We start from the raw sequence: 17986 nt of genomic DNA, 5'->3' as shown, positions 1-17986 counted from the left end.
GCTGAATACAACAGGTGTAGTAGACATTACAGTGAAATGCTGAATACAACAGGTGTAGTAGACCTTACAGTGAAATGCTGAATACAACAGGTGTAGTAGACATTACAGTGAAATGCTGAATACAACAGGTGTAGTAGACATTACAGTGAAATGCTGAATACAACAGGTGTAGTAGACCTTACAGTGAAATGCTGAATACAACAGGTGTAGTAGACATTACAGTGAAATGCTGAATACAACAGGTGTAGTAGACATTACAGTGAAATGCTGAATACAACAGGTGTAGTAGACATTACAGTGAAATGCTGAATACAACAGGTGTAGTAGACATTACAGTGAAATGCTGAATACAACAGGTGTAGTAGACCTTACAGTGAAATGCTGAATACAACAGGTGTAGTAGACATTACAGTGAAATGCTGAATACAACAGGTGTAGTAGACATTACAGTGAAATGCTGAATACAACAGGTGTAGTAGACCTTACAGTGAAATGCTGAATACAACAGGTGTAGTAGACATTACAGTGAAATGCTGAATACAACAGGTGTAGTAGACATTACAGTGAAATGCTGAATACAACAGGTGTAGTAGACCTTACAGTGAAATGCCGAATACAACAGGTGTAGTAGACATTACAGTGAAATGCTGAATACAACAGGTGTAGTAGACCTCACAGTGAAATGCTGAATACAACAGGTGTAGTAGACCTTACAGTGAAATGCTGAATACAACAGGTGTAGTAGACCTCACAGTGAAATGCTGAATACAACAGGTGTAGTAGACCTTACAGTGAAATGCTGAATACAACAGGTGTAGTAGACCTTACCGTGAAATGCTGAATACAACAGGTGTAGTAGACCTTACAGTGAAATGCTGAATACAACAGGTGTAGTAGACCTTACCGTGAAATGCTGAATACAACAGGTGTAGTAGACCTTACCGTGAAATGCTGAATACAACAGGTGTAATAGACCTTACCGTGAAATGCTGAATACAACAGGTGTAGTAGACCTTACCGTGAAATGCTGAATACAACAGGTGTAGTAGACCTTACAGTGAAATGCTGAATACAACAGGTGTAGTAGACCTTACAGTGAAATGATGAATACAACAGGTGTAGTAGACCTCACAGTGACATGCTGAATACAACAGGTGTGGGTAGACCTTACAGTGAAATGCTGACTACAACAGGTGTAGTAGACCTTACAGTGAAATGCTGAATACAACAGGTGTAGTAGACCTTACCGTGAAATGCTGAATACAACAGGTGTAGTAGACCTCACAGTGAAATGCTGAATACAACAGGTGTAGTAGACCTTACAGTGAAATGATGAATACAACAGGTGTAGTAGACCTCACAGTGAAATGATGAATACAACAGGTGTAGTAGACCTCACAGTGACATGCTGAATACAACAGGTGTGGGTAGACCTTACAGTGAAATGCTGACTACAACAGGTGTAGTAGACCTCACAGTGAAATACTGAATACAACAGGTGTAGTAGACCTCACAGTGAAATGCTGACTACAACAGGTGTAGTAGACCTCACAGTGAAATACTGAATACAACAGGTGTAGTAGACCTCACAGTGAAATGTTGAATACAACAGGTGTAGTAGACCTTACAGTGAAATGCTGACTACAACAGGTGAAATGCTGACTACAACAGGTGTAGTAGACCTTACAGTGAAATGCTGAATACAACAGGTGTAGTAGACCTTACAGTGAAATGCTGAATACAACAGGTGTAGTAGACCTTACAGTGAAATGCTGAATACAACAGGTGTAGTAGACCTTACAGTGAAATGCTGAATACAACAGGTGTAGTAGACCTCACAGTGAAATGCTGACTACAACAGGTGTAGTAGACCTTACAGTGAAATGCTGAATACAACAGGTGTAGTAGACCTTACAGTGAAATGCTGACTACAACAGGTGTAGTAGACCTTACAGTGAAATGCTGACTACAACAGGTGAAATGCTTTACAAGCCCTCAACCAACAATGCAGTTCAAGCAAGTTAAGAAAATATTTTCCCAAATAAACTAAAGTAAATAATAAGGAAAAGTAACACAATAAAATAACAACACCGAGACAATATACAGGGGTTACTGGTACCGAGTCAATGTGCGGGGTTACAGGTTAGACCGAGGTCATTTGTACATGTAGGTAGGGGTAAAGTGACTATGCATAGATAAACAACAACTGTATTCCATAGACTTTTAATGTGTCATAAATCATGTGTTTTGACTGGATCTGTCTTTACTGTAATGAACTCTGAGTCCCAGCAGAATCCAATATAGTTTGAGTTAAACATTGTAATTATTTTGCTGCATTCATGACATAGTCGGAACTAGGAAACTCTGACATTTTCGACTTGGAAACTCGTATCTCGGAATATGACTTTCCCGAAGTGGATCCATTGTTCGCACCACCCAGGACGTTGGATCTAATCCCAGAGGCCGACCAAAAACAACATCGCCGCAGAAGAGGTAGACAGAGTGGCTTCCTGGTCAGACTTTGAAGACGTGCACCTCACCTACCGCTTCCGAGTATATTATTCGCCAACTGGTAGCTTCATTAAATAGTCCCTGCAAAACACCCGTCTCAACGTCAACAGTGAAGAGGTGACTCCGGGATGCTGGCCTTCTAGGCAGAGTTCCTCTGTCCAGTCTCAACGTCAACAGTGAAGAGGAGACTCCGGGATGCTGGCCTTCTAGGCAGAGTTCCTCTGTCCAGTCTCAACACCAACAGTGAAGAGGCGACTCTGGGATGCTGGCCTTCTAGGCAGAGTTCCTCTGTCCAGTCTCAACATCAACAGTGAAGAGGTGACTCTGGGATGCTGGCCTTCTAGGCAGAGTTCCTCTGTCCAGTCTCAACACCAACAGTGAAGAGGCGACTCTGGGATGCTGGCCTTCTAGGCAGAGTTCCTCTGTCCAGTCTCAACACCAACAGTGAAGAGGCGACTCTGGGATGCTGGCCTTCTAGGCAGAGTTCCTCTGTCCAGTCTCAACACCAACAGTGAAGAGGCGACTCTGGGATGCTGGCCTTCTAGGCAGAGTTCCTCTGTCCAGTCTCAACGTCAACAGTGAAGAGGTGACTCCGGGATGCTGGCCTTCTAGGCAGAGTTGCAAAGAAAAAGCCACATCTCAGACTGGCCAATAAAAAGAAAAGATTAAGATGGGCAAAAGAACAGAGACACTGGACAGAGGAACTCTGCCTAGAAGGCCAGCATCCCGGAGTCGCCTCTTCACTGTTGACGTTGAGACTGGACAGAGGAACTCTGCCTAGAAGGCCAGCATCCCGGAGTCGCCTCTTCACTGTTGACGTTGAGACTGGACAGAGGAACTCCCTGAGGCGGTTCTCAATCAGAGGCAGGTGATTCTCGTTGTCTCTGATTGGGAACCATATTTAGGCAGCCATATTCTTTGAGTATTTCGTGGGTGATTGTTCCTGTCTCTGTGTTTGTAGTCACCAGATAGGCTGTATAGGTTTTCATGGTCCGTTTGTTGTTTTCTATTGTTCGTGTTTTTGTCTTTCAATAAACATGTATCGAAATTACCACGCTGCATTTTGGTCCGACTCTCCTTCGACGGAAGAAAACCGTAACACTACGGCTACGGTATGTACTGTAGGCTACGGTATGTTATGTACTGTAGGCTACGGTATGTACTGTAGGCTACGGTATTTTATGTACTGTAGGCTACGGTATGTACTGTAGGCTACGGTATGTTATGTACTGTAGGCTACGGTATTTTATGTACTGTAGGCTACGGTATGTACTGTAGGCTACGGTATGTTATGTACTGTAGGCTACGGTATTTTATGTACTGTAGGCTACGGTATGTACTGTAGGCTACGGTATTTTATGTACTGTAGGCTACGGTATGTACTGTAGGCTACGGTATGTTATGTAGGCTACGGTATGTTATGTACAGTAGGCTACGGTATGTACAGTAGGCTACGGTATGTACTGTAGGCTACGGTACTGTCACGCCTTGGTCTTAGTATTTTGTGTTTTCTTTAATTATTTGTTCAGGCCAGGGTGTGACATGGGTTATTGTGTTGTCGTATTGGTGGTTTTTGTAGGCATTGGGATTGTGGTTGATTAGGGGTGTGTCGAGTGTAGGCTTGGCTGCCTGAGGCGGTTCTCGATCAGAGTCAGGTGCTTCTCGTTGCCTCTGATTGGGAACCGTATTTAGGTAGCCTGAGTTCGCTTTGTATTTCGTGGGTGATTGTTCCTGTCTCTGTGTAGTGTTCACCAGATAGGCTGTATTAGGTTTCACGTTCCGTTTGTTGTTTTTGTATTTATTAAGTTATTTCATGTATCGCCGTTTTCTTCATTAAAGATCATGATTAACCACCACGCTGCATTTCGGTCCGACTCTCTTTCTACAAACGAAGAATGCCGTTACAGGTATGTTATGTACTGTAGGCTACGGTATGTTATGTACTGTAGGCTACGGTATGTTATGTACTGTAGGCTATGGTATGTTATGTACTGTAGGCTACGGTATGTTATGTACTGTAGGCTACGGTATGTTATGTAGGCTACGGTATGTTATGTACTGTAGGCTACGGTATGTTATGTACTGTAGGCTACGGTATGTTATGTACTGTAGGCTACGGTATGTTATGTACTGTAGGCTACGGTATGTTATGTACTGTAGGCTACGGTATGTTATGTACTGTAGGCTACGGTATGTTATGTACTGTAGGCTACGGTATGTTATGTACTGTAGGCTACGGTATGTTATGTACTGTAGGCTATGGTATGTTATGGTATGTTATGTACTGTAGGCTACGGTATGTACTGTAGGCTACGGTATGTTATGTAGACTACGGTATGTTATGTAGGCTACGGTATGTTATGTAGACTACGGTATGTTATGTAGGCTACGGTATGTTATGTACTGTAGGCTACGGTATGTTATGTACTGTAGGCTACGGTATGTTATGTACTGTAGGCTACGGTATGTTATGTAGGCTACGGTATGTTATGTAGACTATGGTATGTTATGTAGGCTACGGTATGTTATGTAGACTACGGTATGTTATGTAGACTATGTTATGTAGGCTACGGTATGTTATGTAGACTACGGTATGTTATGTAGACTACGGTATGTTATGTAGGCTATGGTTTGTTATGTAGACTACGGTATGTTATGTAGGCTATGGTTTGTTATGTAGACTACGGTATGTTATGTAGGCTATGGTATGTTATGTACTGTAGGCTACGGTATGTTATGTACTGTAGGCTACGGTATGTTATGTAGGCTACTGTATGTTATGTAGGCTACGGTATGTTATGTAGACTATGGTATGTTATGTAGACTATGGTATGTTATGTAGGCTATGTTATGTTATGTAGACTACGGTATGTACTGTAGACTATGGTATGTTATGTACTCTAGGCTACGGTATGTTATGTAGGCTACGGTATGTTATGTACTGTAGGCTACGGTTTGTTATGTAGACTATGGTATGTTATGTAGACTATGGTATGTTATGTAGACTACGGTATGTTATGTAGGCTACGGTATGTTATGTAGGCTATGGTATGTACTGTATGTTATGTAGGCTATGGTATGTTATGTAGGCTACGGTATGTTATGTAGGCTATGGTATGTACTGTATGTTATGTAGGCTATGGTATGTTATGTAGGCTACGGTATGTTATGTAGACTACGGTATGTTATGTAGACTACGATATGCTATGTAGGCTACGGTATGTTATGTAGGCTACGGTATGTTATGTAGGCTACGGTTTGTTTTGTAGACTACGGTATGAAGAATGTTATGGAAATTTCCTGTATTACCAAATCATGAGAGAGTAAACCACACACAAGTCAAGAGTTCTTATAAAGTCCATCTTTAATTATATGAGCTTCACCATAGCCCTGTGACTCTCAGATCAATTCAGTGTCTATAAATTAATTATATGAGGGTGCTTACAAAACAGTTCTTAGTATCATTTATAGCCAAGACACGCCCATCTCAACTCACATGACGAAACACAGATCTTAGGAACAGTTCACAAAGAACCTTTTACTTGAAAGAGGAGTATCCCATAGCTAGATAGCCTTAGCTATAAATGATTGTTTAGTTTGGTCTCCTAAACTTAAGTTCTTATCTCGTTCTTGGTACCACTTAGGACCAAAACATTACCTTATCCAATGACATATATCATATATTGTCAATTCTAGATACCCCCATCTCAAATACAATCCCTCCTGGACAAGATCAAATGAGACAAGATCAAATGAGAGGAGTGACTGGCACACAGACATTGTGGAGCCAACTACAGTGCCTTGCGAAAGTATTCGGCCCCCTTGAACTTTGCGACCTTTTGCCACATTTCAGGCATTTCAAACATTTGGCGTAAAAGCAACACAGCTCATCACCCTGAACACACCATCCCCACTGTCAAACATGGTGGTGGCAGCATCATGGTTTGGGCCTGCTTTTCTTCAGCAGGGACAGGGAAGATGGTTACAATTGATGGGAAGAAGGATGGAGCCAAATACAGGACCATTCTGGAAGAAAACCTGATGGAGTCTGCAAAAGACCTGAGACTGGGACGGAGATTTGTCTTCCAACAAGACAATGATCCAAAACATAAAGCAAAATCTACAATGGAATGGTTCAAAAATAAACATATCCAGGTGTTAGAATGGCCAAGTCAAAGTCCAGACCTGAATCCAATCGAGAATCTGTGGAAAGAACTGAAAACTGCTGTTCACAAATGCTCTCCATCCAACCTCACTGAGCTCGAGCTGTTTTGCAAGGAGGAATGGGGAAAAATGTCAGTCTCTCGATGTGCAAAACTGATAGAGACATACCCCAAGCGACTTACAGCTGTAATCGCAGCAAAAGGTGGCGCTACAAAGTATTAACTTAAGGGGGCTGAATAATTTTGCACGCCCAATTTTTCAGTTTTTGATTTGTTAAAAAAGTTTGAAATATCCAATAAATGTCCTTCCACTTCATGATTGTGTCCCACTTGTTGTTGATTCTTCACAAAAAAATACAGTTTTATATCTTTATGTTTGAAGCCTGAAATGTGGCAAAAGGTCGCAAAGTTCAAGGGGGCCGAATACTTTTGCAAGGCACTGTATCTGGTTCCCCTTTAATCACGCCCTTCACATGGTTCAGGAATAGTTACAGACACATTCACAGATAAGACTGACCTGACCTCTCCCCTCTCTGGGCCCCAAGTAACTGAGCTCTAGCAGAGAAGGGATAACTGCAAACTGCCAACAGTATTATTCAAAAAGAAAACATCCTAATGACAAATATCTGACAAACATTATTATGTATATAAAACCTCCCTATTTATCAATGTTACTAATTCTGATTCAGCTACCACAAGCATTAAGATGCTGAGATGAACATCATTCCATGAACCCTGACGTTATTTATAGGTATAGATAGATAAAGCAAATTAACAGCAAGTATGTATGTACTGTAATGGTAGACCATTCCATTCTTGTGGGCCGGCTAAGGAATATTGGTGTCTCTGAGGGGTCTTTGGCCTGGTTTGCTAACTACCTCTCTCGAAGAGTGCAGTGTAAAAAGTCAGAACATCTGCTGTCTCAGCCACTGCCAATCACCAAGGGAGTACCCTTGGCTCTATCCTAGGCCCCAAGCTCTTCTCAATTTACATCAACAACATAGCTCTCTCATCCATTTATAGGCATACAGTCTTATACTCAGCTGGCCCCTCGCCGGATTTTGTGTTAAACTCTATACCCAAAAAGTTTTCTTAGTGTCCAACAAGCTTTTTCTGCCTTTACACCATGCCTAAACCGGACGCGCACAAATAGATTTTGTTGAAATATCAAATCAAACTCTGAACCAATTATATTAATTTGAGGACAGGTCGAAAATCATTAAGCTTTTAGGGCAATTTAGCTACATAGCTTGCTGTTGCTATTAATTTGTCCTGGGATATAAACATTGAGTTGTTATTTTACCTGAAATGCACAAGGTCCTCTACTCCGACAATTGATCCACAGCTAAAAGGGTAAACCGAGTTTGTTTCTAGTAATCTCTCCTCCTTCAGGCTTCTTTTTCTTCTTTGGACTTTATATGGCTATTGGCAGCTAACTTTCATAATAAGATGAATTAACACAACCGACCTCCGTTCATCTTTCAATCACCCACGTGGGTATATGTTGCTAATAACCAATGAGAAGATATCACGTGGATATATGCTTCTAAAAATCAATGAGGAGATGGGAGAGGCAGGACTTGCAGTGCGTTCTGTGTCACAAATAGAATCCACTTCTATTTTAAGGCCTGGCCATGCAGATGCTTTTTGGCTCGCGCTAGCAGTTTGGTTGCAATGATTGGATAACATGTGTGTGTACATTTATTTTGCAACGCTCGCGAACGCGACTCGTCCAGTTTGGGCATGGTGTTGACCTTGTTCTGAACACCTCCATAACAAAGGTCATGTGGTTCGGTAAAAAGAATGCCCCTCTCCCCACCGGTGTGACTACTACCTCTGAGGGTTTAGAGCTTGAGGTAGTCACCTCATACAAGTACCTCATACAGGTACACTGTCCTTCTCTCAGCACATATCAAACCCGCAGGCTAAAGTTAAATCTAGACTTGGTTTCCTCTATCGTAATCGGTCCTCTTTCACCCCAGCTGCCTAACTAACCCTGATTCAGATGACCATCCTACCCATGCTAGATTACGGAGACGTAATTTATAGATCGGCAGGTAAGGGTGCTCTCGAGCGGCTAGATGTTCTTTACCATTCGGCCATCAGATTTGCCACCAAGGCTCCTTATAGGACACATCACTGTACTCTTCTGTAAACAAGTCATCTCTATACCTCTTCAATCTCATCATTCAAAGACTCAATCATGGACACTCTTACTGACAGTTGTGGCTGTGTTGCGTGATATATTTTTGTCTCTACCTTCTTGCCCTTTATGCTGTTGTCTGTGCCCAATAATGTTTGTACCCTGTTTTGTGCTGCTGCCATGTTGTGTTGCCATCATGTTGTTGTCATGTGTTGCTGCCTTGCTATGTTGTTGTCTTTAGGTCTCTCTTTATGTGGTGTTGGGTTGTCTCTCTTGTCGGCGTGTGTGTTTTGTCCTATATTTGTATTTAATTTAGGAGGATGAGGCCTTTTGATAGGCTGTCATTGTAAATAAGAATTTGCTCTTAAAATAAAGGTTAAATAAAAAAATAAAAAAACAGGCCTAGGACATATACGTTTTGTTCTATGATATAATGTTTTTCAATTAACATCACTTTTTGTTAATTTTTTAAAATGTGTTATAAAATAAAGAAAAGCACATAAAGGCTTCATAATTCATAAAGGTCATGTTAGCTGACTCCTATTATCTCATATAAAAAAATAAGTATAAAATCTCCAAAACCTGTGTTAATCGGCGTTTATTCCTAAACCCTATTCTCTCCACATTCATTTTCGCCATAGGGATGGCTGAACGAATCAGACGTAACTCATTTCCGGGTTGTAGGGTAATGGCTAGAAAGGCTCCAGCTTTTGTCAGAATTGACTTTTCGAAAGCAGGTTTAGGAGAATTTACGCAGCAGGTTAGGAGAATAAACGCAGCAGGTTAGGAGAATAAACGTGACAGGCTATGGGAATTAGGTTAAGGTTAGGAAAATAGTTCGTTTTTTGCATTTCAGCTAACCCTATCTGCCTTTGACCTAAATTGGACAAAAACTGGATCCCATCTAGACAAGACCGAAAATAAAATATTCGGCAAGTCATTTTATCTCATCTGGAAGGTAAAACGAAATCCTACTTAATGCTATAAATGTAAGGTTTGTTTATGTATATGAAATTCGACGTAGGCCTAGTATCTCTATAAATATAACGTTCCAATCTGTTTCTTTATATGAAAAACGACGTTACCAGATGACCATGTCGCGGTTGGATACTGTAGCCAGCTATGGGCTAGAGTGATCCTACAGGTTAGTTGCTACTAACATTATAGGTTAGCTGCTACTATAGGTTAGCTGCTACTAACATTATAGGTTAGCTGCTACTATAGGTTAGCTGCTACTATAGGTTAGCTGCTACTATAGGTTAGCTTCTACTATAGGTTAGCTACTACTATAGGTTAGCTACTACTATAGGTTAGCTGCTACTATAGGTTAGTTGCTACTAACATTATAGGTTAGCTACTACTATAGGTTAGCTGCTACTATAGGTTAGCTGCTACTAACCTTATAGGTTAGCTGCCACTATAGGTTAGCTGCCACTAAAGTTATAGGTTAGCTACTATTGGTTAGCTATGAGACCATTTTAGAAATACTGGCACTCAAGTATTCATCATGTTGTTTACATTAATAGATACAAACAGCTTCATACAGTTAAATGTATTAGTAATGACCTTTTAAAACGAATAGCTGCTTTTCAGCAGTTATTTCTGGTTGAAAAGCATGAACTGTGTTCTTTATGCTCAGAGGTTTCCAACATACTGATTGGTGGAACCAGCCTGATTGCTGCGTTCAACATTCTATTTCATTCAGGATTTTGGCAATGAAGCCCTTTATCTACTTCTTTTGAGTCAGATGAACTGGTGGATACCATTTGTATATCTGTGTGCAGTTTGGAGGAAGATGCTAATTAGCGTTAGCGTAATGACTATCTATGGTAGCTTCTAGCTTGCTAGTAGTCTTTGCGCTAACGCTAGTTAGCATTGGCTTGTGAAACTACCTATAACGTCCTTCATACTGGATGCAGAATCATAAAAAGGGTAACCGTTGAGTTCACCAGACTCTAGGGAAGTAGATAAAGGGCTTCATTGCCAAAATCTCTAAGTATCCCTTAAGTTGACGCAGCAATCAGGCTTCTTCCAACAGGCTAACTTCCAACAGTATATGACAATGATTTCATAATTGTAACTTTGAACTTTGAACATCAACTGGCTAAAGTCTGTAATGTTCCCTTTACTCCCATGCTTCAACATTCTAGTAACTATGTCCTGCGACAACCAGCAAGGAGACCAGTCGGCCTTGAAGGAGAGAATATGTACCTTTTTAAAGGTGAAGAAACAAGGATCCACTGCCCTCCAGATAGCTAAGGCTGTTGGACTAATGAAGGCCAAGGATGTAAACAGTGTCCTGTACACTTTAAACAGAGCTGGACTTCTTGATGTAATACCAGACAAACCACCAGTCTGGTCTGTGAGTGTTCCAGATTCAGATCGGGTGCCTAGTCCTTCTGAGACCCCTGGATTCACAGTGGGCGAACTGAGGAGGGTGCTGATGTCAAAGAGGGATGGAAGAGGGATGAGTGCGCCACAAATTGCCAGAGAATTGGGCCAATCACAAAAATTAGGTGAATAAGAATCTTTATACAACAGGTGTGTCTAATCCTGAATGCTGATTAGCTAAAACCGCATTCCAGCCGGTGTATATTCCACAAGTTACCACCCGCTAAATCTATGACGTTAAAATGCCTATTTACTCGGTTCCATCTGATTGCGCAATCCACTGTCTCATCAGCCCAGCCAGGCAATTTATAAACTTGATCTCCACTATAAAAAGCATCTAGACGTTATCTCACATTTTTCAGACTAACATTTAGTTTTCAACAGCAGAGTTCGGTAATAACCTTGCTGTCTGTCCGACATTTGTAACATTGTTTCAATATTCAAATTCGATCTCCAGCTGTCGCATTGTAGTTATGAACGTGTCGGGATGAGACAGACAGGCAGGCAGGTTTTCACAAGCAGTCGAAATAATGAAATCGGCATAATTTTTATGCATATATACAAAGAACTAATAATAGATAACAAGTAAAACAATACAAAGTGCAGCTTGTTTGCAGTCTTTCCAGCTTCAGTATGAAATGATTGTGTTAGCTGTGTTGTTGGCTAGCTCCTCTGAACAACAGTGTCCAGACGAGTGAGCCCATTTTCTATACCAGGTGAAATCACGCCTCATTAGCTCATTGTTATGGATGTATCCACATAAATGTCACTAGAAATGTCACTGTTATTCTGTCTGCACTGTTTGACGTGACTGTAAGTTAGTCGTAGTTGGCTGGCTAGCTGGCAAGGGATAAGAACGTTGCCCTCCAGTATGGCAATAGAATATTTAGAATGATCGACTGGGTCGCGTCCATAGATACAGAACAAGAAGACTTAAATACTGGCTCTGGCAACCGAACCGATAGGACGAACGACCATGCGGCTTGGGTAGCAACCCTAGATTAGTGTCGGGACTATATCTTGTGGAAGGATGAAATAGAATAATAAAATTAATTCCTCAATGTTTTTAATGAAAATATGTCAAATCATTATTTAAACATGTTGGTAACCGGTTTTATAAAAGTGACAATGGCTTCGAAGCCGGTGTTTGGAGGATATATTGGCACGGTTTGCCGGCCTTCAACGTACCAATATATCCTCCAAACACTGGCTTCTCAGGCGTTATCACCAAATTCTTCACTGAACATCAACTGGCTAAAGTCTGTAATTTTTTTCCTTTACTCCCATGCTTCAACATTCTAGTAACTATGTCCTGCGACAACCGGCAAGGAGACCAGTTGGACTTGAAGGAGAGAATATGTACCTTTTTAAAGGTGAAGAAACAAGGATCCACTGCCCTCCAGATAGCTAAGGCTGTTGGACTAATGAAGGCCAAGGATGTAAACAGTGTCCTGTACGCTTTAAACAAAGCTGGACTTCTTTATGCAACCACAGACAAACCACCAGTCTGGTCTGTGGAGAAACCAGGGGCGGCGTCAGTCTCTGTGAGTGTTCCAGAGTCAGATCGGGTGCCTAGTCCTTCTGAGACCCCTGGCAACACATTGGAGGAACTGAGAAGGGTGCTGACGTCAAAGAGTGATGGAAGAGCGATGAGTGCGCAAGAAATTGCCAGAAAATTGGGCCAAACACGAAAATGTGTGAATAAGCATCTTTATGACCTGCAAAGTAGCGGCAAGGCAGAAAAGTTGGGAGAGAAAGTGTGGAAAATGAAGAATGAAGCAAGCTGTGGAGTAGAGCTTATTAAATACCAGAGGTAAGTCTGTGAATGTGGCACACATAGGGAAAAATATATATAACAAATTAAACTAAAAGATATCCAACACAGAAATGTAATAATGTTCAACATTCAGTATCCAATTTCACAAACAAAATAGTAAATGACTGCAGGTACTTATATATTCTATTACTTTAATATATGAAATAGTACATGATGTTTCCTCCCTTAGCTAGTGGCAAGCTGTGACATACTGTGCTGCCAACTCTATAACATCAGACCTTTCAAAAATTATAAAGTTTCTCTTAGTTACATTGTTCTGTGAATGTTAAACTTTTCATTTTAAATTTGGGGAAGGAGTTTCTAATTGATATATATATTTGGGGAAGGAGTTTCTAATTGATATATATATTTGGGGAAGGAGTTTCTAATTGATATATTTGGGGAAGGTGATTTAGAACTTTCTATCGCTCCTGACCCACAGTGATGCCAGTCTCCTCTGGCTTCCTGACCCACAGTGATGCCAGTCTGTCCTCTCTGGCTTCCTGACCCACAGTGATGCCAGTCTGTCCTCTCTGGCTTCCTGGCCCACAGTGATGCCAGTCTGTCCTCTCTGGCTTCCTGGCCCACAGTGATGCCAGTCTGTCCTCTCTGACTTCCTGACCCACAGTGATGCCAGTCTGTCCTCTCTGGCTTCCTGGCCCACAGTGATGCCAGTCTGTCCTCTCTGGCTTCCTGACCCACAGTGATGCCAGTCTGTCCTCTCTGGCTTCCTGACCCACAGTGATGCCAGTCTGTCCTCTCTGGCTTCCTGGCCCACAGTGATGCCAGTCTGTCCTCTCTGGCTTCCTGGCCCACAGTGATGCCAGTCTGTCCTCTCTGACTTCCTGACCCACAGTGATGCCAGTCTGTCCTCTCTGGCTTCCTGGCCCACAGTGATGCCAGTCTGTCCTCTCTGACTTCCTGACCCACAGTGATGCCAGTCTGTCCTCTCTGGCTTCCTGACCCACAGTGATGCCAGTCTGTCCTCTCTGGCTTCCTGACCCACAGTGATGCCAGTCTGTCCTCTCTGACTTCCTGACCCACAGTGATGCCAGTCTGTCCTCTCTGGCTTCCTGACCCACAGTGATGCCAGTCTGTCCTCTCTGGCTTCCTGACCCACAGTGATGCCAGTCTGTCCTCTCTGGCTTCCTGACCCACAGTGATGCCAGTCTTTCCTCTCTGGCTTCCTGACCCACAGTGATGCCAGTCTGTCCTCTCTGGCTTCCTGACCCACAGTGATGCCAGTCTCCTCTCTGGCTTCCTGACCCACAGTGATGCCAGTCTGTCCTCTCTGGCTTCCTGACCCACAGTGATGCCAGTCTCCTCTGGCTTCCTAACCCACAGTGATGCCAGTCTGTCCTCTGGCTTCCTGACCCACAGTGATGCCAATATGTCCTCTCTGGCTTCCTGACCCACAGTGATGCCAGTCTCCTCTCTGGCTTCCTAACCCACAGTGATGCCAGTCTGTCCTCTCTGGCTTCCTGACCCACAGTGATGCCAGTCTGTCCTCTCTGGCTTCCTGACCCACAGTGATGCCAGTCTGTCCTCTCTGGCTTCCTGACCCACAGCGATGCCAGTCTGTCCTCTCTGGCTTCCTGACCCACAGCGATGCCAATATGTCCTCTCTGGCTTCCTGGCCCACAGTGATGCCAGTCTCCACTCTGGCGTCCTGACCAACAGTGATGCCAGTCTCCACTCTGGTGTCCTGACCGACAGTGATGCCAGTCTGTCCTCTCTGGCTTCCTGACCCACAGTGATGCCAGTCTCCTCTGGCTTCCTGACCCACAGTGATGCCAGTCTGTCCTCTCTGGCTTCCTGACCCACAGTGATGCCAGTCTGTCCTCTCTGGCTTCCTGACCCACAGTGATGCCAGTCTGTCCTCTCTGGCTTCCTGACCCACAGTGATGCCAGTCTGTCCTCTCTGGCTTCCTGACCCACAGTGATGCCAGTCTCCTCTCTGGCTAACCATGTTTTTCTGATGGTGTCTGTAATTCTGTATTTGGTTAAGGTTTGGCTTTGTTTGTGCTCTTTTACATTGTAACATCAAAACTGAATCTCCCTCTCTCTCTCTATCTCTCTGCAGTTATGATCAAGATATTTCCATAACACCAAGTAGACCGCTCTTTATTACGTCAAAGTGTTCCTAGATGACCCAGAGGACTACCTGACCCAGAGGACTACCTGACCCAGAGGACTACGATCCCATTCTCCCCTGAAGAAATTGAGAAAAATGCATATTACCTCACAAGCTACCCTCACTATTAAAACACTCACCATAGTCTACCCTCACTATTAAAACACTCACCATAGTCTACCCTCACTATTAAAACACTCACCATAGTCTACCCTCACTATTAAAACACTTACCATAGTCTACCCTCACAACCCATATTGGATGGAAACACGTACGCTGTGCAGAATATGGGGTAAGACCAGAGGAGAACGACTGCCCCCTCAAGGCCGACCATGGTACTGCAGGCATTTATAGCATTTAAACAGGATCCCAATTATAGTGAATGGAAAAATGGCAATCTGTGTGGAAAACCTTGAAAAAAAACATTTATAATTCAAAGACAATTATGTTTACCAATAGTTGCTTCTAATACACCAGATGTCCTTGAACAGATTTATTTTAAAATCACACACAGAAGAAGTTATATGGATAGTTCAGTTGCTAATGGCAGCCTGCAGTACCTCGGTCGGCCTTCAACATGAGTTACTCAATGAGAGGGGGCAGCACTGAGCCAGCCTACAACGTCACTTCCAGGAGTAGCTCAAAGTGCTCGTGATGAATCCATGAGACGCAATCTTAACCGGTTTCAATGCGCCATTGAGTTTTCACATAGGAATGAATGGTGTCACGTGATCAATGGCTTTGTCCATTCATATACACAGTCATTGGCTAAGACATTACTGTCCCCATTCTGTTCCCCCTAAACGTGAATAGTGTGTATCCATCCCTCTTACCTTGTGTGTCTTCTGTATGCTATAGTTGATGCTCATTAGCAACTATCAGCTGTTCATTTACATGTCGTAATTATGATCCTTTCTCTTACAGAGAAGCAAATCGTGAAGTGAAAGCACTGGCTACCTTGGAACATTCTAACATTGTTCGCTACTATACGACTTGGCCTGAGGATGCCAATTGGGTCGATGGGGGCTACAGCACAGAGTTAGTAAAGACAGTATTATTAAGTCTAATTTTGCCATTTAGATTAGTTAATTTGTGATCATCAAAAAATGTTAAATTCTGGAACATATTATTGCGTTCAACTCTTAGGTTTTCGGTCCAGTCTAAAATCTCAGAAGACTCAGATTTAGTGATCAGATTTAGACCTTTCTGAAGCAGCCAGCGAAGACCAAGCAAACCACTCAATGACCGATTCCAGCTCAAGGTGAATCACTTTACCGTTATGTGTTCATTTATCAATTCAGTTGACAGAATGTCCCTGAGAAAGTTTATTGACTTACATCTGTCATATTCTAGAATGATATTCAATAGGCTACGTCTACATCCCTGATGTCCTAGCCGTGTCTGAACCCTGGCGTAGGAAGACCACCAAAAACCCTGAAATGTCCATCCCTAACTATAACATTTTTCGACAAGATAGAACTGCATAGCGGGTCGAGTTGCAATCTCCTGCAGAGATAGCCTGCAGAGTTCTGTCTTACTATCCAGGTCTGTACCAAAACAATTTGAGCTTCTACTTTTAAAAATCCACCTTTCCAGAAACAAGTCTCTCACCGTTGCCGCTTGCTATAGATCACCCTCTGCCCCCAGCTGTGCCACGGACACCATATGTGAATTGATTGCCCCCCCATCTGTCTTCAGAGCTCGTGCTGTTAGGCGACCTAAACTGGGACATGCTTAACACGCCGGCCATCCTACAATCTAAGCTCGATGCCCTCAATCTCTCACAAATTATCAATGAACCTACTAGTTACAACCCCAAATCCGTAAACACAGGCACCCTCATAGATATCATCCTAACCAACCTGCCCTCCAAATACACCTCTGCTGTCTTCAACCAGGATCTCAGCGATCACTGCCTCGTTGCCTGCATCCGTAATGGGTCTGCGGCTAAACGACCACCCCTTATCACTGTCAAACGCTCCCTAAAACACTTCAGCGAGCAGGCCTTTCTAATCGACCTGGCCCAGGTATCCTGGAAGGATATTGACTTCATCCCGTCAGTAGAGGATGCTTGGTTATTCTTTAAAAGTGCCTTCCTCACCATCTTAAATAAGCATGCCCCATTCAAAAAATGTAGAACCAGGAACAGATATAGTCCTTGGTTCACTCCAGACCTGACTGCCCTTGACCAATACAAAAACATCCTGTGGCGTACTGCATTAGCATCGAATAGCACCCGCGATATGCGACTTTTCCGGGATAATAGGATCCAATATACACAGGCAGTTAGGAAAGCAAAGGCTAGCTTTATCAAACAGAAATTTGCCACAGAAAGGTTCTGGGACACTGTAAAGTCCATGTAGAATAAGAGCACCTCCTCCCAGCTGCCCCGAGGCTAGGAAACACTGTCACCACCAATAAATCCACAATAATTGAGAATTTCAACAAGCATTTTTCTATGGCTGGCCATGCTTTCCACCTGGCTACCCCTCCCCAGTCAACAGCACTGCACCCACTACAGAAACTTACCCAATCCTCCCCCATTTCTCCTTCACCCAAATCCAGATAGCTGATGTTCTGAAAGAGCTGCAAAATCTGGACCCCTACATATCAGCTGGGCTAGACAACCTGGACCCTTTCTTTCTAAAATGATCCGCCGAAATTGTTGCAACCCCTATTTACTAGCCTGTTCAACCTCTCTTTCATATCGTCAGGGATCCCCAAAGATTGGAAGGCTTCCACGGTCATCTCCCTCTTCAAAGGGGGAGACACTCTAGACCCAAACTGCCACAGACCTATAACGACCGTACTTTCTCCGCTATGCAATC

General features: G+C 42.9%; 1 protein-coding gene across 3 annotated transcripts; it reads left to right on the top strand.

The window, feature by feature from the left end:
• The first annotated feature begins 9386 nt into the window (after positions 1–9386).
• LOC109887520 (double-stranded RNA-specific adenosine deaminase-like) lies at positions 9387–16200 on the top strand. Of its 3 annotated transcripts, XM_031798916.1 has the most exons (5): positions 9389–9775; positions 9906–9961; positions 10968–11333; positions 12511–13021; positions 15108–16200. In XM_031798916.1, exons 3-5 carry the CDS (start codon positions 10973–10975, stop codon positions 15169–15171), a joined length of 936 nt encoding a protein of 311 aa, XP_031654776.1. In that variant the 5' UTR covers positions 9389–9775; positions 9906–9961; positions 10968–10972; the 3' UTR covers positions 15172–16200. The 3 variants fall into 3 exon arrangements, with proteins under 3 accessions (XP_031654778.1, XP_031654776.1, XP_031654777.1); XM_031798918.1 differs by lacking the exon at positions 9906–9961 and having other exon boundaries at positions 9387–9775; XM_031798917.1 differs by having other exon boundaries at positions 9389–9961.
• Positions 16201–17986: the final 1786 nt, after the last annotated feature.

The sequence above is a fragment of the Oncorhynchus kisutch genome, linkage group LG20, assembly GCF_002021735.2.
Source record: "Oncorhynchus kisutch isolate 150728-3 linkage group LG20, Okis_V2, whole genome shotgun sequence".
Lineage (NCBI taxonomy): Eukaryota > Metazoa > Chordata > Actinopteri > Salmoniformes > Salmonidae > Oncorhynchus > Oncorhynchus kisutch.
This window is presented reverse-complemented; position numbering and strand designations above follow the sequence as displayed.